This window comes from Salmo salar, chromosome ssa09 (genome assembly GCF_905237065.1).
Source record: "Salmo salar chromosome ssa09, Ssal_v3.1, whole genome shotgun sequence".
NCBI lineage: Eukaryota > Metazoa > Chordata > Actinopteri > Salmoniformes > Salmonidae > Salmo > Salmo salar.
The window spans coordinates 89,610,542-89,627,959 of NC_059450.1; the positions used below are offsets into that span (position 1 = coordinate 89,610,542).

The 17,418-nt window shown below is 40.7% G+C and overlaps 1 protein-coding gene across 1 annotated transcript in view; it reads right to left on the reverse strand.

The window, feature by feature from the left end:
- Positions 1 to 8,854: 8,854 nt before the first annotated feature.
- The window catches only part of LOC106612130 (teneurin-2), an 87,568-nt gene continuing 79,004 nt past the window's right edge, over positions 8,855 to 17,418 (reverse strand). Inside the window, exons 25-30 of the mRNA XM_045724181.1 lie at positions 16,110 to 16,379; positions 13,350 to 13,760; positions 11,856 to 11,966; positions 11,352 to 11,619; positions 11,048 to 11,178; positions 8,855 to 10,757 (exon numbers count right to left, since the gene is read on the reverse strand). Coding sequence (XP_045580137.1) covers positions 10,020 to 10,757; positions 11,048 to 11,178; positions 11,352 to 11,619; positions 11,856 to 11,966; positions 13,350 to 13,760; positions 16,110 to 16,379 — 1,929 coding nt within the window. The 3' untranslated portion in view covers positions 8,855 to 10,019. The remainder of the gene's footprint in view (positions 10,758 to 11,047; positions 11,179 to 11,351; positions 11,620 to 11,855; positions 11,967 to 13,349; positions 13,761 to 16,109; positions 16,380 to 17,418) is intronic.

Below are 17,418 nucleotides of genomic sequence, written 5' to 3' on the forward strand. Positions count from 1 at the left end.
TAGTCTGAAATGGGGAATAGTAGTCTGAACTGTAGTATAGTAGTCTGAACTGTAGTATAGTAGTCTGAACTATAGTATAGTCTGAATTGTAGTTTAGGAGTCTGTATGAAGTATAGAAGTCTGAACTGTAAAGTAGTAGTCTGGATTGTGGTACAGTAGTCTGAACTGCAGAATAGTCTGAACTGTAGAATAGTCTGAACTGTAGTATAGTAGTCTGAACTGTAGTATAGTAGTCTGAACTGTAGTATAGTAGTCTGAACTGTAGTGTAGTGGTCTGAACTGTAGTGTAGTAGTCTGAACTGTAGTATAGTAGTCTGAACTGAAGTATAGTTTGAACTGTAGAATAGTAGTCTGAACTCTAGTGCAGTAGTCTAAACTGTAGTAGTCTAAACTGAAGTATATTATTCTGAACTGGGGTATAGTAGTTTGAATTGTAGTATAGTAGTATGAAATGTAGTAAAGTAGTCTGAACTGTAGTATGGTAGTCTGAACTGTACTGTAGTAGTCTGAACTGTGGTATAGTAGTCTAAAATGTAGTATAATAGTCTGAACTCAATTAAAGTAATCTGAACTGTAGTGTAGTAGTCTGAACTGAAGTATAGTCTGAATTGTAGAATAGTAGTCTGAACTGTAGTATAGTAGTCTGAACTGTAGTATAGTAGTCTGAAATGTTGTATAGTTGTCTAAAATGTAGTATAGTAGTCTGAGGTGTATTTTAGTAATCTGAACTGTAGGATAGTAGTCTGAACTGTTGTGTAGTAGTCTGATCTGGAGTGTAGTAGTCTGAACTGTAGTATAGTAGTCTGAACTGTAATGTAGTAGTCTGAACTGTAGTATAGTAGTCTGAACTGTTGTATAGTAGTCTGAACTGTAGTATAGTCGTCTGAAATGTAGTAAAGTAGTCTGAACTGTATTATAGTAGTCTGAACTGTAAAGTTGTAGTCTAAAATGTAGTATAGTAGTCTGAACTGTATTATAGTACTCTGAACTGTAGAATGGTAGTCTGAGCTGTAGTATAGTCTGGACTGTAGTATAGTAGTCTGAACTGTAGTGTAGTAGTCTGACCTGTAGTGTAGCAGTCTGAACTGTAGCATAGTTTGAACTGTGGTGTAGTAGTCTGAACTGTAGTGTAGTAGTCTGAGCTGTAGTAAAGTAGTTTAAACTGTAGTATAGTAGTCTGAAATGTAGTAAAGTAGTCTGAACAGTACTGTAGTAGTCTGAACTGTGGTATAGTAGTCTGAAATGTAGCATAGTAGTCTGAACTGTATTATAGTAATCTGAACTGTAGTGTAGTCGTCTGAACTATAGTGTAGACTGAACTGTAGAATATTAGTCTGAACTCTAGTGTAGTAGTCTGAACTGTAGTATAGTAGTCTGAACTGTAGTGTAGTAGTCTGAACAATAGTATAGTCTGAAATGTATAATAGTAGTCTGAACTGTAGTGTAGTAGTCTGAATTGTAGTATAGTCTGAACTGTAGTAGTCTGAACTGTTGTGCAGTAGTCTGATCTGTTGTGTAGTACTCTGAACTGTAGTGTAGTATTCTTAACAGTACCACAATAGTCTGAACTGTAGTACTCTGAACTGTTGTGTATTAATTTGATCTGTAGTATAGTAGTCTGAAATGTAGTAAAGTAGTCTGACCTGTAGCGTAGTAGTCTGAACTGTAGTATAGTAGTCTGAACTGTAGTGTAGCAGTCTGAACTGTAGTGTTGTAGTCTGAACGGTAGTATAGTAGTCTGAACTGTAGTGTAGTAGTCTGAACTGTAGTATAGTAGTCTGAACTGTAGTGTAGTAGTCTGAACTGTAGCATAGTAGTCTGAACTGTATTGTAGTAGTCTGAAATGGGGAATAGTAGTCTGAACTGTAGTATAGTAGTCTGAACTGTAGCATAGTAGTCTGAACTGTATTGTAGTAGTCTGAAATGGGGAATAGTAGTCTGAACTGTAGTATAGTAGTCTTAACTGTAGCATAGTAGTCTGAACTGTAGTATAGTAGTCTGAACTGTAGTATAGTCTGAACTGTAGTATAGTCTGAACTGTAGTGTAGTAGTCTGAACTGTATCATAGTAGTCTGAACTGTAGTATAGTAGTCTGAACTGTAGTGTAGTAGTCTGAACTGCAGTATCATCTGAACTGTAGTATAGTAGTCTGAACTGTAGTATAGTAGTCTGAACTGTAGTAGTCTGAACTGTAGTATAGTAGTCTGAACTATAGTATAGTCTGAACTGTAGTGTAGGAGTCTGTATGTAGTATAGTAGTCTGAACTGTAATGTAGTAGTCTGGACTGTGGTACAGTAGTCTGAACTGTAGAGAGGTCTGAACTGTAGAATAGTCTTAACTGTAGTGTAGTTGTCTGAACTGTAATGTAGTAGCCTGAACTGTAGTTTAGTCTGAACTGTAGTGCATTAGTCTGAACTGTTGTATAGAGGTCTGAAATGTAGTAAAGTAGTCTGAACTGTAGTATAGTAGACCGAACTGTATTATAGTAGTCTGAACTGTAGTAGAGTAGTCTGAACTGTAGCGTAGTAGTCTGAACTGTGGTGTAGTAGTCTGAACTGTAGTGTAGCAGTCTGAACTGTAGTATAGTAGTCTGATCTGTAGTAAAGTTGTCTGAACTGTAGTAGTTTGAACTGAGGCATGGTAGTCTGAACTGTAGTGTAGTAGTCTGAACTGTCATGTAGTCTGTACTGTAGTATAGTAGTCTGAGCTGTAGTATAGTAGTTTGAATTGAAGTATAGTAGTCTGATATGTGGTAAAGTAGTCTGAACTGTAGTATAGTAGACCGAACTGTATTATAGTAGTCTGAACTGTGGTATAGTAGTCTGAACTGTAGAATAGTAGTCTGAACTGTAGTATAGTCTGAACTGTAGCGCAGGAGTCTGAACTGTAGTATAGAGGTCTGAAATGTAGTAAAGTAGTCTGAACTGTAGCGTAGTAGTCTGAACTGTAGCGTAGTAGTCTGAACTGTAGCGTAGTAGTCTGAACTGCAGTGTAGTAGTCTGAACTGTCATGTAGTAGTCTGAAGTGTAGTATAGTAGTCTGAACTGTATAATAGTAATCTGAACTGTAGTATAGTAGTTTGACCTGTCATGTAGTAGTCTGAACTGTAGTATACTAGTCTGAACTGTAGAATAGTGGTCTGAACTTTAGTATAGTAGCCTGAACTGTAGAATAGAAGTCTGAACTGTAGTATAGTAGTCTGAACTGTAGTGTAGTTGTCTGAACTGTAGTATAGTAGTCTGAACTGAAGTATAGTTTGAACTGTATAATAGCAGTCTGAACTGTAGTGCAGTAGTCTAAACTTTTGTAGTCTAAACTCTTGTATATTATTCTGAACTGTAGTATAGTAGTTTGAACTGTAGTATCGTAGTATGAAATGGAGTAAAGTAGTCTGAACTGTAGTATAGTAGTCTGAACTGTACTGTAGTAGTCTGAACTGTGGTATAGTAGTCTAAAATGTAGTATAATAGTCTGAACTCAATTAAAGTAATCTGAACTGTAGTGTAGTAGTCTGAACTGAAGTATAGTCTGAATTGTAGAATAGTAGTCTGAACTGTAGTATAGTAGTCTGAACTGTAGTATAGTAGTCTGAAATGTTGTATAGTTGTCTAAAATGTAGTATAGTAGTCTGAGGTGTATTTTAGTAATCTGAACTGTAGGATAGTAGTCTGAACTGTTGTGTAGTAGTCTGAACTGGAGTGTAGTAGTCTGAACTGTAGTATAGTAGTCTGAACTGTAATGTAGTAGTCTGAACTGTAGTATAGTAGTCTGAACTGTTGTATAGTAGTCTGAACTGTAGTATAGTCGTCTGAAATGTAGTAAAGTAGTCTGAACTGTATTATAGTAGTCTGAACTGTAAAGATGTAGTCTAAAATGTAGTATAGTAGTCTGAACTGTATTATAGTAATCTGAACTGTAGAATGGTAGTCTGAGCTGTAGTATAGTCTGGACTGTAGTATAGTAGTCTGAACTGTAGTGTAGTAGTCTGAGCTGTAGTAAAGTAGTTTAAACTGTAGTATAGTAGTCTGAAATGTAGTAAAGTAGTCTGAACTGTACTGTAGTAGTCTGAACTGTGCTATAGTAGTCTGAAATGTAGCATAGTAGTCAGAAATGTATTATAGTAATCTGAACTGTAGTGTAGTAGTATGAACTGTAGTATAGTAGTCTGAACTGTAGTGTAGTAGTCTGAACAATAGTATAGTCTGAAATGTATAATAGTAGTCTGAACTGTAGTGTAGTAGTCTGAACTGTAGTATAGTCTGAACTGTAGTATAGTAGTCTGAACTGTTGTGTAGTAGTCTGAACTGTAGTGTAGTATTCTGAACAGTACTATAATAGTCTGAACTGTAGTAGTCTGAACTGTAGTGTAGTAGTCTGATCTGTAGTGTAGTACTATGAACTGTAGTTTAGTAGTCTGATCTGTAGTGTAATACTCTGAACTGTAATACTCTGAACTGTTATGTAGTAGACTGAGCTGTGGTGTACCAGTCTGAACTGTAGTATAATAGTCTGACATGTAGTAGTCTGAACTGTTGTGTAGTCGTCTGAAATGTTGTAAAGTCGTCTGAACTGTATTATAGTAGTCTGAACTGTAAAGTTGTAGTCTAAAATGTAGTATAGTAGTCTGAACTGTAGTGTAGTAGTCTGACCTGTAGTGTAGCAGTCTGAACTGTAGCATAGTTTGAACTGTGGTGTAGTACTCTGAACTGTAGTGTAGTAGTCTGAGCTGTAGTAAAGTAGTTTAAACTGTAGTATAGTAGTCTGAAATGTAGTAAAGTAGTCTGAACTGTACTGTAGTAGTCTGAACTGTGGTATAGTAGTCTGAAATGTAGCATAGTAGTCTGAACTGTATTATAGTAATCTGAACTGTAGTGTAGTCGTCTGAACTATAGTGTAGACTGAACTGTAGAATATTAGTCTGAACTCTAGTGTAGTAGTCTGAACTGTAGTATAGTAGTCTGAACTGTAGTGTAGTAGTCTGAACAATAGTATAGTCTGAAATGTATAATAGTAGTCTGAACTGTAGTGTAGTAGTCTGAATTGTAGTATAGTCTGAACTGTAGTAGTCTGAACTGTTGTGCAGTAGTCTGATCTGTTGTGTAGTACTCTGAACTGTAGTGTAGTATTCTTAACAGTACCACAATAGTCTGAACTGTAGTACTCTGAACTGTTGTGTATTAATTTGATCTGTAGTATAGTAGTCTGAAATGTAGTAAAGTAGTCTGAACTTTAGTATAGTAGTCTGAACTCTTCTTTAGTAGTCTGAACTGTAGTCTAGTAGTCTAAACTGTGGTGTAGTAGTCTGAACTCTACTGTAGTAGTCTGAACTGTACTGTAGTAGTCTGAAATGTAGTATAGTAGTCTGAACTGTAGTATAGTCTGAACTGTAGCATAGTAGTCTGAACTGTAGCATAGTAGTCTGAACTGTAGGTCAGTAGTCTGAACTGTAGCATAGTAGTCTGAACTGTAGTATAGTAGTCTGAAATGCAGTAAAGTAGTCTCAACTGTAGTATAGTAGTCTGAGCTGTATTGGAGTAGTCTGAACTGTGGTATATTAGTCTGAACTGTAGTAGTCTGAACTGTTGTGTAGTAGTCTGAACTATAGTAGTCTGACCTGTAGTGTAGTAGTCTGAACTGTTGTGTAGTACTCTGAACTGTAGTGTAGTATTCTGAACAGTACTATAATAGTCTGAACTGTAGTAGTCTGAACTGTTGTGTAGTAGTCTGAACTGTAGTGTAGTAGTCTGAACTATTGTGTAGTACTTTGAACTGTAGTGTAGTATTCTGAACAGTACTATAATAGTCTGAACTGTAGTAGTCTGAACTGTTGTGTAGTAGTCTGAACTGTAGTATAGTTTGAACTGTGGGATAGAAGTCTGAACTGTAGTGTAGTTGTTTGAACTGCTGTATAGTGAACTGCACTGTAGTCTAGCAGTCTGAACAGTTGTATAGTTGACTGAACTGTAGTATAGTAGTTTGAACTGTACTGTAGTAGTCTGAACTGTAGTATAGTAGTCTGAACTGTTGTAGTCGGACCTGTAGTGTAGTAGCGTGAACTGTAGTATAGTAGTCTGAACTGTAGTATAGTTGTCTGAACAGTCATGTAGTCGTCAGAACTGTGGTATAGTAGTCTGAACTGTAGAATAGTAGTCTGAACTATAGTATAGTAGTCTGAACTGTTGTGTAGTATTCTGAACATAGTATAATAGTTTGAACTGCAGTAGTCTGAACTGTTGTGTAGTACTCTGAACAGTGGTGTAGTATTCTGAACAGTACTATAATAGTCTGAACTCTAGTAGTCTGAACTGTTGTGTAGTAGTCCGAACTGTAGTTGTTTGACCTTTAGTGTAGTAGTCTGATCTGTAGTTTAATACTCTGAACTGTAATACTCTGAACTGTTATGTAGTACACTGAGCTGTGGCGTAATAGTCTGAACTGTTGTGTAGTAGTCTGAACTGTAGTAGTCTGAACTGTTGTGTAGTAGTCTCATCTGTGGTATAGTAGTCTGATATGTAGTAAAGTAGTCTGAACTTTAGTATAGTAGTCTGAACTCTACTTTAGTAGTCTGAAATGTGGTTTAGTAGTCTGAACTGTAGTATAGTAGTCTGAACTGTAATGCAGTAGTCTGAACTGTAGTATAGTTCAAACTGTGGGATAGTAGTCTCTACTGTAGTCTAGTAGTGTGAACTGTGGTGTAGTAGTCTGAACTGTTGTATAGTAGTCTGAACTGTAGTATAGTAGTCTGATCTGTAGTATAGTAGTCTGATCTGTACTGTCGTTGTCTGAACTGTAGTATAGTAGTCTGAACTGTAGTAGTCTCAGCTGTAGTGTAGTAGCGTGAACTGTAGTAGTCTGATCTGTAGTATAGTAGTCTGAACTGTAATATAGTAGTCTGAACAGTCATGTAGTAGTCTGAACTGTAGTATAGTTGTCTGAACTGTAATAAAGTCTGAACTGTAGCTTAGTAGTCTGAACTGTAGCATAGTAGTCTGAACTGTAATGTAGTAGTCTGATCTGTAGTGTAATACTCTGAACTGTAATACTCTGAACTGTTATGTAGTAGACTGAGCTGTGGTGTACCAGTCTGAACTGTAGTATAATAGTCTGAAATGTAGTAGTCTGATCTGTAGTGTAGTAGTCTGAACTGTAGTATAGTTTGAACTGTGGAATAGTAGTCTGAACTGTAGTGTAGTAGTCTAAACTATAGTAGTCTGAACTGTAGTGTAGCAGTCTGAACTGTAGTATAGTTTGAACTGTGGAATAGTAGTCTGAACTGTAGTGTAGTAGTCTAAACTATAGTAGTCTGAACTGTAGTGTAGCAGTCTGAACTGTCATGTAGAAGTCTGAACTGTAGTATAGTAGTCTGAACTGTAGTATAGTAGTTTGAACTGTAGTATAGTAGTCTGAAATGTAGTAAAGTAGTCTGAACTGTACTGTAGTAGTCTGAACTGTGGTATAGTAGTCTGAACTGTAGAATAGTAGTCTCAATTGTAGTAGTCTGAACTGTTGTGTAGTAGTCTGAACATTAGTCATCTGACCTGTAGTGTAGTACTCTGAACTGTTGTGTAGTACTCTGAACTGTAGTGTAGTATTCTGAACAGTACTATAATAGTCTGAACCCTAGTAGTCTGATCTGTAGTATAATACTCTGAACTGTAATACTCTGAACTGTTGTGTAGTAGTCTGAACTGTAGTTTAATAGTCTGAACTGTAATATTCTGAACTGTTGTGTAGTGGTCTGAACATTATTGTAGTACTCTGAACTGTAGTGTACTAGTCTGAACTGTAGTTTAATAGTCTGAACTGTAATATTCTGAACTGTTGTGTAGTGGTCTGAACATTATTGTAGTAGTCTGAACTGTTGTGTATTAGTCTGAACTGTTGTGTATTAGTCTGAACTGTACTGTAGTAGTCTGAACTGTTGTGTAGTAGTCTGAACTGTAGTGTAGTAGTCTGAACTGTAGTATAATAGTCTGAACTGTAGTAGTCTGAACTGTTGTGTAGTAGTCTGAACTGTAGTATAGTAGTTTGAACTGTAGTATAGTAGTCTGAAATGTAGTGAAGTAGTCCGAACTGTAGTATAGTAGTCTTAACTGTACTGTAGTAGTCTGAACTGTGGTATAGTAGGCTGAAATGTAATATAGTTGTCTGAACTGTATTATAGTAATCTGAACTGTAGTGTAGTAGTCTGAAATGTAGTATAGTCTGAACTGTAGAATAGTAGTCTGAACTGTAGTATAGTACTCTGAACTGTAGTATAGTCTGAACTGTAGAAGAGTAGTCTCAACTGTAGTGTAGTACTCTGTACTGTAGTGTAGTAGTTTGAACTGTAGTATAATAGTCTGAACTGTAGTATAATAGTCTGAAATGTAGTAGTCTGAACTGTTGTGTAGTAGTCTGAACATTAGTCGTCTGACCTGTAGTGTAGTACTCTGAACTGTTGTGTAGCACTCTGAACTGTAGTGTAGTATTCTGAACAGTACTATAATAGTCTGAACCCTAGTAGTCTGATCTGTAGTATAATACTCTGAACTGTAATACTTTCAAAAGTTGTGTAGTACTCTAAACTGTAGTGTAGTAGTCTGAACTGTAGTAGTCTGAACTGTTGTGTAGTAGTCTGAACATTAGTAGTCTGAACTGTTGTGTAGTACTCTGAACTATAGTGTAGTAGTTTGAACTGTAGTATAATAGTCTGAACTGTAATAGTCTGAACTGTTGTGTAGTTCTCTGAACTGTAGTGTAGTAGTCTGAACTGTAGTATAATAGTCTGAACTGTAGTAGTCTGAACTGTTGTGTAGTAGTCTGAACATTAGTAGTCTGAACTGTTGTGTAGTACTCTAAACTGTAGTGTAGTAGTTTGAACTGTAGTATAATAGTCTGAACTGTAATAGTCTGAACTGTTATGTAGTTCTCTGAACTGTAGTGTAGTATTCTGAACAGTACTATAATAGTCTGAACTGTAGTATAGTAGTCTGAACTGTTGTGTAGTAGTCTGAACTGTAGTGTAGTCATCTGATCTATAGTATAATACTCTGATCTGTAATACTCTGAACTGTTATGCAGTACTCTGAGCTGTGGTGTAATAGTCTGACACATGTGGAGCTATTACAGTAGTATGATAATCTCACCAATTTCAAAATAAAACCTTGTGATATTATTATCTGCAAATATGCAACCAAAAAATCCTCCAACTTTTTGTGTCTAAAATTTTTTGTTTTCTTTAGTTTGAAGTCTTTTAAAGGATCTCAGTTGTGTGAGTGTTGGTTGCTAGGATATGTTGCTGCAGTAGCTAAGAACAGTTCTGTGGTGGAGAATGGGAGGCCTGAGACAGTGAGAGGACTCATTGTTTTACTCCATTTTACGTCCCTATGCTGCGGTGCCTGTTGCCGTTCGTGATTTTCTCTTCAGATCAGTGTTGTGATTGGCTGGGCCCTGTGGTGGCTCTGTCTCCCTATTGGTCCCTTTGCTCTACAAGTTCATTTCAGAGGCAGGCCCTTATCAGAGCACCCAGCACAACACAGTGCCACCATCAGTTCAGAGTCTGTCATTACGCCCTCATAGTGAACCCAAAATATGGGTGAAAATATTGATTTATTTTTTAAAAAGGGGAATCTTAGTTATTAACCAACAGTTTGTTTTTCAAGGTTCATGAGTGCCTTTCTCCACAGTCTGTTTTCAACAACAACAACAACAAAAAATTAAAATAAAATAAACTTCTGTCTAAATGTTAGATTTTTTTGCCCTTGGCAGAAAAAGTAAAAAAAAAAACGTTTTCTGGTATATTCTTCACTTCAAAAGTCCCTGCAGCGTTCAGTGAGAAACCCCGTTTGTTGGTTTATTTTCTGTGGGGTTGGAGGGGAAAGGAGGAGAAGGCAGGGAGGGGGGGAGCGAAGAGAGGAAGGAACTAGTAACTAGGACAAGGGGATGAAAGGGAGGAGGAGGAGAAGGGGAGGAGGAGAGTCAGTGAGAGAGAGAGAGAAAGAGTCAGCCAGTCCTCCATCCCAGTCCAGGTGGGCTGTTACCTCTTGCCCATCTCGTTCTGTCTCAGGAACTGGATGTTGGTGCTGCTGTCAGCCAGTTCTGGGTACTGTTCCACAGGTAGAACATAATACCCGTCGTACCCCTGTACCCTCCCCGCGGTCAGCAGCTGTTGCTTCTCCCCCTCCGTCCACAGCCGACTCCCCTCCTTCCCATCCTTGGCCCTCTGCTGCTCTCTCAGCCAGGCCCCAGCCAGGGCCCTCTGCCGGGCTAGTTCCAGCAGCCTCACCCTCTCCTCGTCCACCACGTCCAGCGCTAGCCCATACCGCACGCTGAGGGCTAATGACGGCACCGCAAACTCCACTGTGGCGCCACGCCGTGACCTCCCGCTCACAGTCACGTTGATCCCACTCTCCAGCGCCTTGCGTCCACTGGTCAGCCCCAGCACCAGTAGATCACTATCGGCTGAACCGACTTTAACGAAATAGTGAGAGTCACATCCATCCTGCGTGTAGTGCGTTCCGTCCAGGTAGATGGCGCCGTTGAGGACCAGGGACACCTTTCGGCTGTCGTCGGTTGCCATGGAGCTAACTGCCGCCACCACACGTTCTTCCTTCAGCGCTAGCATCACTCCCCGGCCGATGATGGGTGTTGATGTGCCGAACCAGTGTCCGGGCTTTTCGCGGTGGTTGCGGGGGTCCTTGTTAAGGAGCCGTCCCTCCAGGGCCATGAAGGCCTGGTTGTGGCGCTCCGCTGCCTGCTGCACCCCCGTTATCAGCTACAGGAGAGACAGGGGTAGGAAAGAGGTTAAAGGTTACTGGTCAACCAGAAGAATGCAGACGAGGATACACTTATACTGTCTGGTTTACAGGTATTCTCCTCTATGTCCAGATTTCACTGTAATCATTGAAGGTTCATATTACTGATTCTGTATTCAATGTCGCATCTAATTGGCATCCGACTCTGAGAGAAAGAGAGAGTACCGTTTATCTATAATTACAGGCCGTATTTGGCTCAATATAATCAATATAGTGCAATGGAGCTGTAGGCTGTCCCAGGCCTTCTCACCTGTCCATTCTCACAGTCCTGGCTGGCCTGCAGCTCGTAGGGAGGCTCTACGAAGTAGAGGGTGTGACGGGGGAACCCTGGAATGATGTTACTGAGCTGGAAACCAAACATCACCAGCCAACTCTTCACGTCTGGGGAGCAAAGACAACAGAATGAAGGAAAATGAAAAATAAAGAAAGAGAACTACACATTGACAATGATAACATAACACCCCCCCACTCAGCTCTCTCTCCTTTACCTTCAGTAACAATAATGCATGGGTTTTATAATGCGCTTTTCAAGGATCCAAAGACGCTCTCTCTACCTGTGACATAGTTCTTGATGTCCAACACGTCGCTGAGGGGGTTATTGTTCTTGAACATATACAGGTTGAAGGGTGCAGGGTCCTTGCCGATCTTGGACCAGCTGGCATAGTCTGGCGAGGTCCAGCGGCCTGCCAGGACATCATAGTCCCTCTGGGTGAAGTGGACCAGCTTGGTCAGGGTGTCATAGAGACCACCATGGAACCCAACCACCAGCTGGAACTCTGGGTTAGAGTCCAGGTACACCTCCCCGTACGCTGTGTACTGCACCTGGAGGTCACAACAAACACAGACGCATGTTTCACTTCAATTCACTAAAACTCTATCCCCTCTGGGGCAATTAGGAAAGACAAAGTTGTTTTTTTTGTCCGTTTTTTTTTTTTTTTAATAATCAAATTGACCTCAGGAAATCAAGTACTATCTTGGCTTATCTTAACATGCGGATAATGGGCGTTGAGATATTTAACAATCATTAATAGTATTATTATTACTGTCATCATGATTACCTGTTTGATCATCTGTCCGTTGCTGCTGAAGACAGCCAGTGGTGTTCCTGTGTTGTCTGAGGCGATGTAATACTCCTCTCCACTACTCACCTCCATAGCAAACAGATGACCCTGAGGGGAAGCAGTATAGGCTTTACATCACCATAACTCACATCACCTTAACTCACAGACAGTCACATCACCATTACTCACAGTCACATCACCATAACTCACAGACAGTCACATCACCATAACACAGACAGTCACTTCACAGACAGTCACATCACCATAACTCACAGTCACATCACCATAATTTACAGACAGTCACATCACCATAACTCACAGACGTCACATCACCATAACTCACAGTCACATCACCATAACTCAGACAGTCACGTCACAGACAGTCACATCACCATAACTCACAGTCACATCACCATAACTCACAGTCACATCACCATAATTTACAGACAGTCATGTCACCATAACGCACAGACAGTCACATCACCATAACTGGGTGATAATAGTTATGAGATTAAAGTAATGATAGTATCCGTGAGTCAGTTAGGCTATATCACAATAAGTTAAGTAATGATGGTATCCCTGAGTCAGTTAGGCTATATCACAACAAGTTAAATAATGATAGTATCCCTGAGTCAGTTAGTCTATATCCCAATAAGTTAAGTAATGATGGTATCCCTGAGTCATTTAGTCTATATCACAACAAGTTAAATAATGATAGTATCCCTGAGTCAGTTAGTCTATATCCCAATAAGTTAAGTAATGATGGTATCCCTGAGTCAGTTAGGCTATATCACAATAAGTTAAGTAATGATGGTATCCCTGAGTCAGTTAGTCTATATCACAACAAGTTAAATAATGATGGTATCCCTGACTCAGTTAGTCTATATCACAATAAGTTAAATAATGATAGTATCCGTGAGTCAGTTAGTCTATATCACAACAAGTTAAATAATGATGGTATCCCTGAGTCAGTTAGTCTATATCACAATAAGTTAAATAATGATGGTATCCCTGACTCAGTTAGTCTATATCACAATAAGTTAAATAATGATAGTATCCGTGAGTCAGTTAGGCTATATCACAACAAGTTAAATAATGATGGTATCCCTGACTCAGTTAGTCTATATCACAATAAGTTAAATAATGATAGTATCCGTGAGTCAGTTAGTCTATATCACAACAAGTTAAATAATGATGGTATCCCTGACTCAGTTAGTCTATATCACAATAAGTTAAATAATGATAGTATCTGTGAGTCAGTTAGGCTATATCACAATAAGTTAAATAATGATTGTATCCCTGACTTAGTTAGGCTATATCACAATAAGTTACTCTGTAATGATAGCATCACAACAACTTGGTTATATGACAACCACAACAACTTGGTTATATGACAACGATAACAAGGTCATAGGACAATCACGATGAACAGTATTTAGCACATGTAGCCTGTTGATGAACACATGTTTCTCTAATAATCTGGTAGCCTACCTGCAAGTCATAGTACAGTGAAGCGATATCTGAGCTGGAGTGGTTGAATATATGTGTGACTCTTGCCGGGTGGTTCAGATCAGCGTAGAAGAACTGGAGGTGTTGTCCCAGACTGGTCCTAGTGGACACTCTCCTGCCCAGTCCGTCATAGCGGTACTGGACGCTCCAGCCTCCCGGTAGCTTGTTATATGCTCTAAGGAGCTGGCCCTTGGAGTTGTAGTCAAAGACATCCGAGCCTCGCTGGCTCAGGAAGCCGTCCTCATCCAGACGGTACTGAACGTCACCCAGGCGTGTGATCCGGTCTCGGAGGTCATAGCGGAGCGGCGTGAGGCGGGCACTGTTCCCGGGGTTGAGGAGGTGCAGGTTACCGTTCAGGTCGTAACTGTAGCGCCACGTGGACCAGTCGTTCACCTGGAGGCATAGAGAATGAAAAGAACTTTGACACAGCTGAAGTCATCTCTTTAATAGCAAACCTGAAGTCATCTCTTTAATAGCAAACCTGAAGTCATCTCTTTAATAGCAAACCTGAAGTCATCTCTTTATTTTTTTGTATTTTGTATTAAAAAAAAGTATACCCCTTTTTCTCCCCAATTTCGTGGTATCCAATTGGTAGTTACAGTCTTGTCCCATCGCTGCAACTCCCGTACGGACTCAGGAGAGGTGAAGGTCGAGAGCCGTGCGTCCTTCGAAACACAAACCCAGCCAAGCCACACTGCTTCTTGACACAATGCCCGCTTAACCCGGAAGCCAGCCGCACCAATGTGTCGGAGGAATCACCGTACACCTGGCGACCGTGTCAGTGTGCATTGCGCCCGGCCCGTCATAGGAGTCACTAGTGCGTGATGGGACAAGAACGTCCCTGCCTGCCAAACCCTCCCCTAACCCAGATGACGCTGGGCCAATTATTCGCTGCCCAATGGGTCTCTCGGTCGCGGGATCTCTAGTGGCACAGCTAACACTGCAATGCAGTGCCTTAAACCAATGCGTCACTCGGGAGGCCGAAGTCATCTCTTTAAAACCAAACCTGAAGTCATCTCTTTAAAACCAAACCTGAAGTCATCTCTTTAAAACCAAAGGTGAGTAGACGAATCAACGGCCTATGCTCCTTATAGGAACCAAGGGCTTTGTCGTGACCATCTGAAGGATCAGGTTACAGTGGGTCCTCTCTACAGCGTGCTCTCTCTCGTAAAGGGGGAGAGCGGGAAGTCGGCTGTTTTATGACGGTTGTAAATACAGAAACTCCTTTCCCCACTCTGCCAAGATGAAAGTTGAGAATACCTTTGTTACTACAGAGAAAGCAGTACGGTAACCTCAAAAGGTTTTCTAATGTAACAATATTTCTGTATTCCAACCATTTGGAATGGTTTGTGGGTATTTAAACAATAATCATGTCCAACCTTTACTGTGTGGTGATATCATTAAACATGTTATAACGGAAACATTGTAGCTTTAAGAGCTTTCACAATGTTTATATCAGATGTACATCTACATGTTGTGGAACGTATATAATTAAATATGAAACTATTTTTGAGAAGATGTAATGTGATGTTGGCCTTCTAAATGAGATACCTGTTTAGATATGAAGTTTTAACTAGTCAGTGGCCACACCCCTTGAGTACAGACATTTACATCTGTGTCAAGGATATTCCCCCTTTTCTACTCTGGTACATCCACTTCCAACAAAATGTACATTAGACCAGAAAATATGGAGCTGTCACTAGATGTTGAAATGGTTGGCAATTTAAACTAGGGTCAAGATAACGCCGGGATGAGGTCCCCACGTTGGAAGGGCTATCACTCTAGAGACCAAAACATGCCAGGTAAAGCTGGTGTGTGAAGTGGTTTAAACTACAACTTTACCAAAGGACAAGATCAGAAAACACGAAGCAGTAGCTACATGTTGGCAATTCCACAAGAGTCAAAAACGCAGGGACGAGGTCCCCACATTGAAATGGCTAATAAATCTACAAACTTAAGAACAATTATTCAGGCTGGAGCTGTTTAAATACTTTAGTCTGGTAACCGGATCCGTTCTAAGAACATTTCCGAATGGTACTCTGAAGTACCCATTATAACAACTACAACCACGAAAAAGACCCTTGGGACTCCTGGGGAACGCACCCCTTTCCTTTGTCTACCAAGCCATCATATCGGCTTAGCCCACTAGGGACTTTTCTATCATGTCAGTAACCAATGTATGACCTATTTGTGTGTGTGTTTATGTAATTCTGTGATTGATTAAGTTTAAGTAAATAAATAATTAAGCCAATTTGTATATCGCTGATTCATGATCTGGGCTAGGGTTTGCGACATTCAGAATATGACTGATGAGGTAATAATACATTAATAAGTGACTGTAATTGATAAGATATGAAAATATCTGAAGAGTTATATTCTGGAAATTCACACTCTATAAACATATTTTTTCCGTGGTGCCCCAACTTCCTAGTTAATTAAAGTTACATGATTAGTTTAATCGCGTAATTAAATTACACACAGATAATTGATTTGATAATATACAGTCTTCACATTTAATGATAGTCAACGCTAAGACAGCTTAAATCAGGTAAGTCAACGTAGGAGATTCAAAAACTGAAGTGTAAAGTGAAAAGGAAAAACATTCTCTGTATTTGCAACAAAATTTTTTTTTTTATCTAGCCCAATGTTTCAGGAAGGGGTCTGTAGTAATCTTCTAGGATTGTGATTTGGTGCTCAACTACTGCAGGACTAGTATCACACTGGTCACGTCAGATCTCCTACCTTCACCCCGCTGAGCTGACCGTCCCCGTCATACTCATAGCGATACTGTGTTGTGTTGGCGTACGGTCCAATCTTCAGCTCTCTCTTCACCACCCGTCCCATACTGTCATACTGCACCGTCATCCAGTACATCAGGGACCTGAAGATCTCGTACTGCACCTCCTTGATGCGCCCGTGGGTGTCGAAGTGCTTGCTGAGGGTCATCACAGCAGTGGTTATGATCTGGTTGATGTCATAGTAGATCACACCAAACTTCCCAAAGTGTTCCACCTGTAGCCAAGACAACAGTCAAGAGTTAAGTCAAATATTGTACAGAGGGTCTAGGTCCCACTTTAACTGCATAGTCCAGTAGAGATGATTTATGCTCAATCTATCAACTGTAACTGACATCCTGCAATGGGTTGGGTTGGGTTGTGGCGGGAGTTAGGGTTAGGGTTTGAGTTGTTGCTGGAGCTAGGGTTTAGGGTTGTGGTTGGAGCTGGAGCTGGAGCTAGGGTTAGGGTTGTGGCTGGAGCTGGAGCTAGAGTTAGGGTTGTGGCTGGAGCTAGGGATAGGGTTGTGGCTGGAGCTAGGGTTAGGGTTAGGGTTGTGGCTAGAGCTAGGGTTAGGGTTGTGGCTGGAGCTAGGGTTAGGGTTGTGGCTGGAGCTAGGGTTAGTGTTAGGGTTGTGGCTGGAGCTAGGGTTAGGGTTGTGGCTGGAGCAAGGGTTAGGGTTGTGGCTGGAGCTAGGGTTAGGGTTGTGGCTGGCGCTAGGGTTGTGGCTGGAGCTAGGGTTGTGGCTGGAGCTGGGTTAGGATTGGGTTGTGGCTGGAGCTAGGGTTAGGGTTGTGGCTGGCGCTAGGGTTGTGGCTGGAGCTAGGTTTGTGGCTGGAGCTGGGTTAGGATTGGGTTGTGGCTGGAACTAGGGTTAGGGTTGTGACTGGAGCTAGGGTTAGGGTTGTGACTGGAGCTAGGGTTGTGGCTGGAGATAGGGTTAGGGTTGTGGCTGGAGCTAGGGTTAGGGTTGTGGCTAGAGCTAGGGTTGTGGCTGGAGCTAGGGTTAGGGTTGTGGCTGGCACTAGGGTTAGGGTTTGGGTTGTGGCTAGAGCTAGTGTTGTGGCTGGAGCTAGGGTTAGGGTTGTGGCTAGAGCTAGGGTTGTGGCTGGAGCTAGGGTTAGGGTTTTGGCTGGCACTAGGGTTAGGGTTTGGGTTGTGGCTAGAGCTAGTGTTGTGGCTGAAGCTAGGGTTAGGGTTTGGGTTGTGGGTGGAGCTAGGGTTAGGGTTAGGGTTGTGGCTGGAGCTAGGGTTAGGGTTAGGGTTGTGGCTGGAGC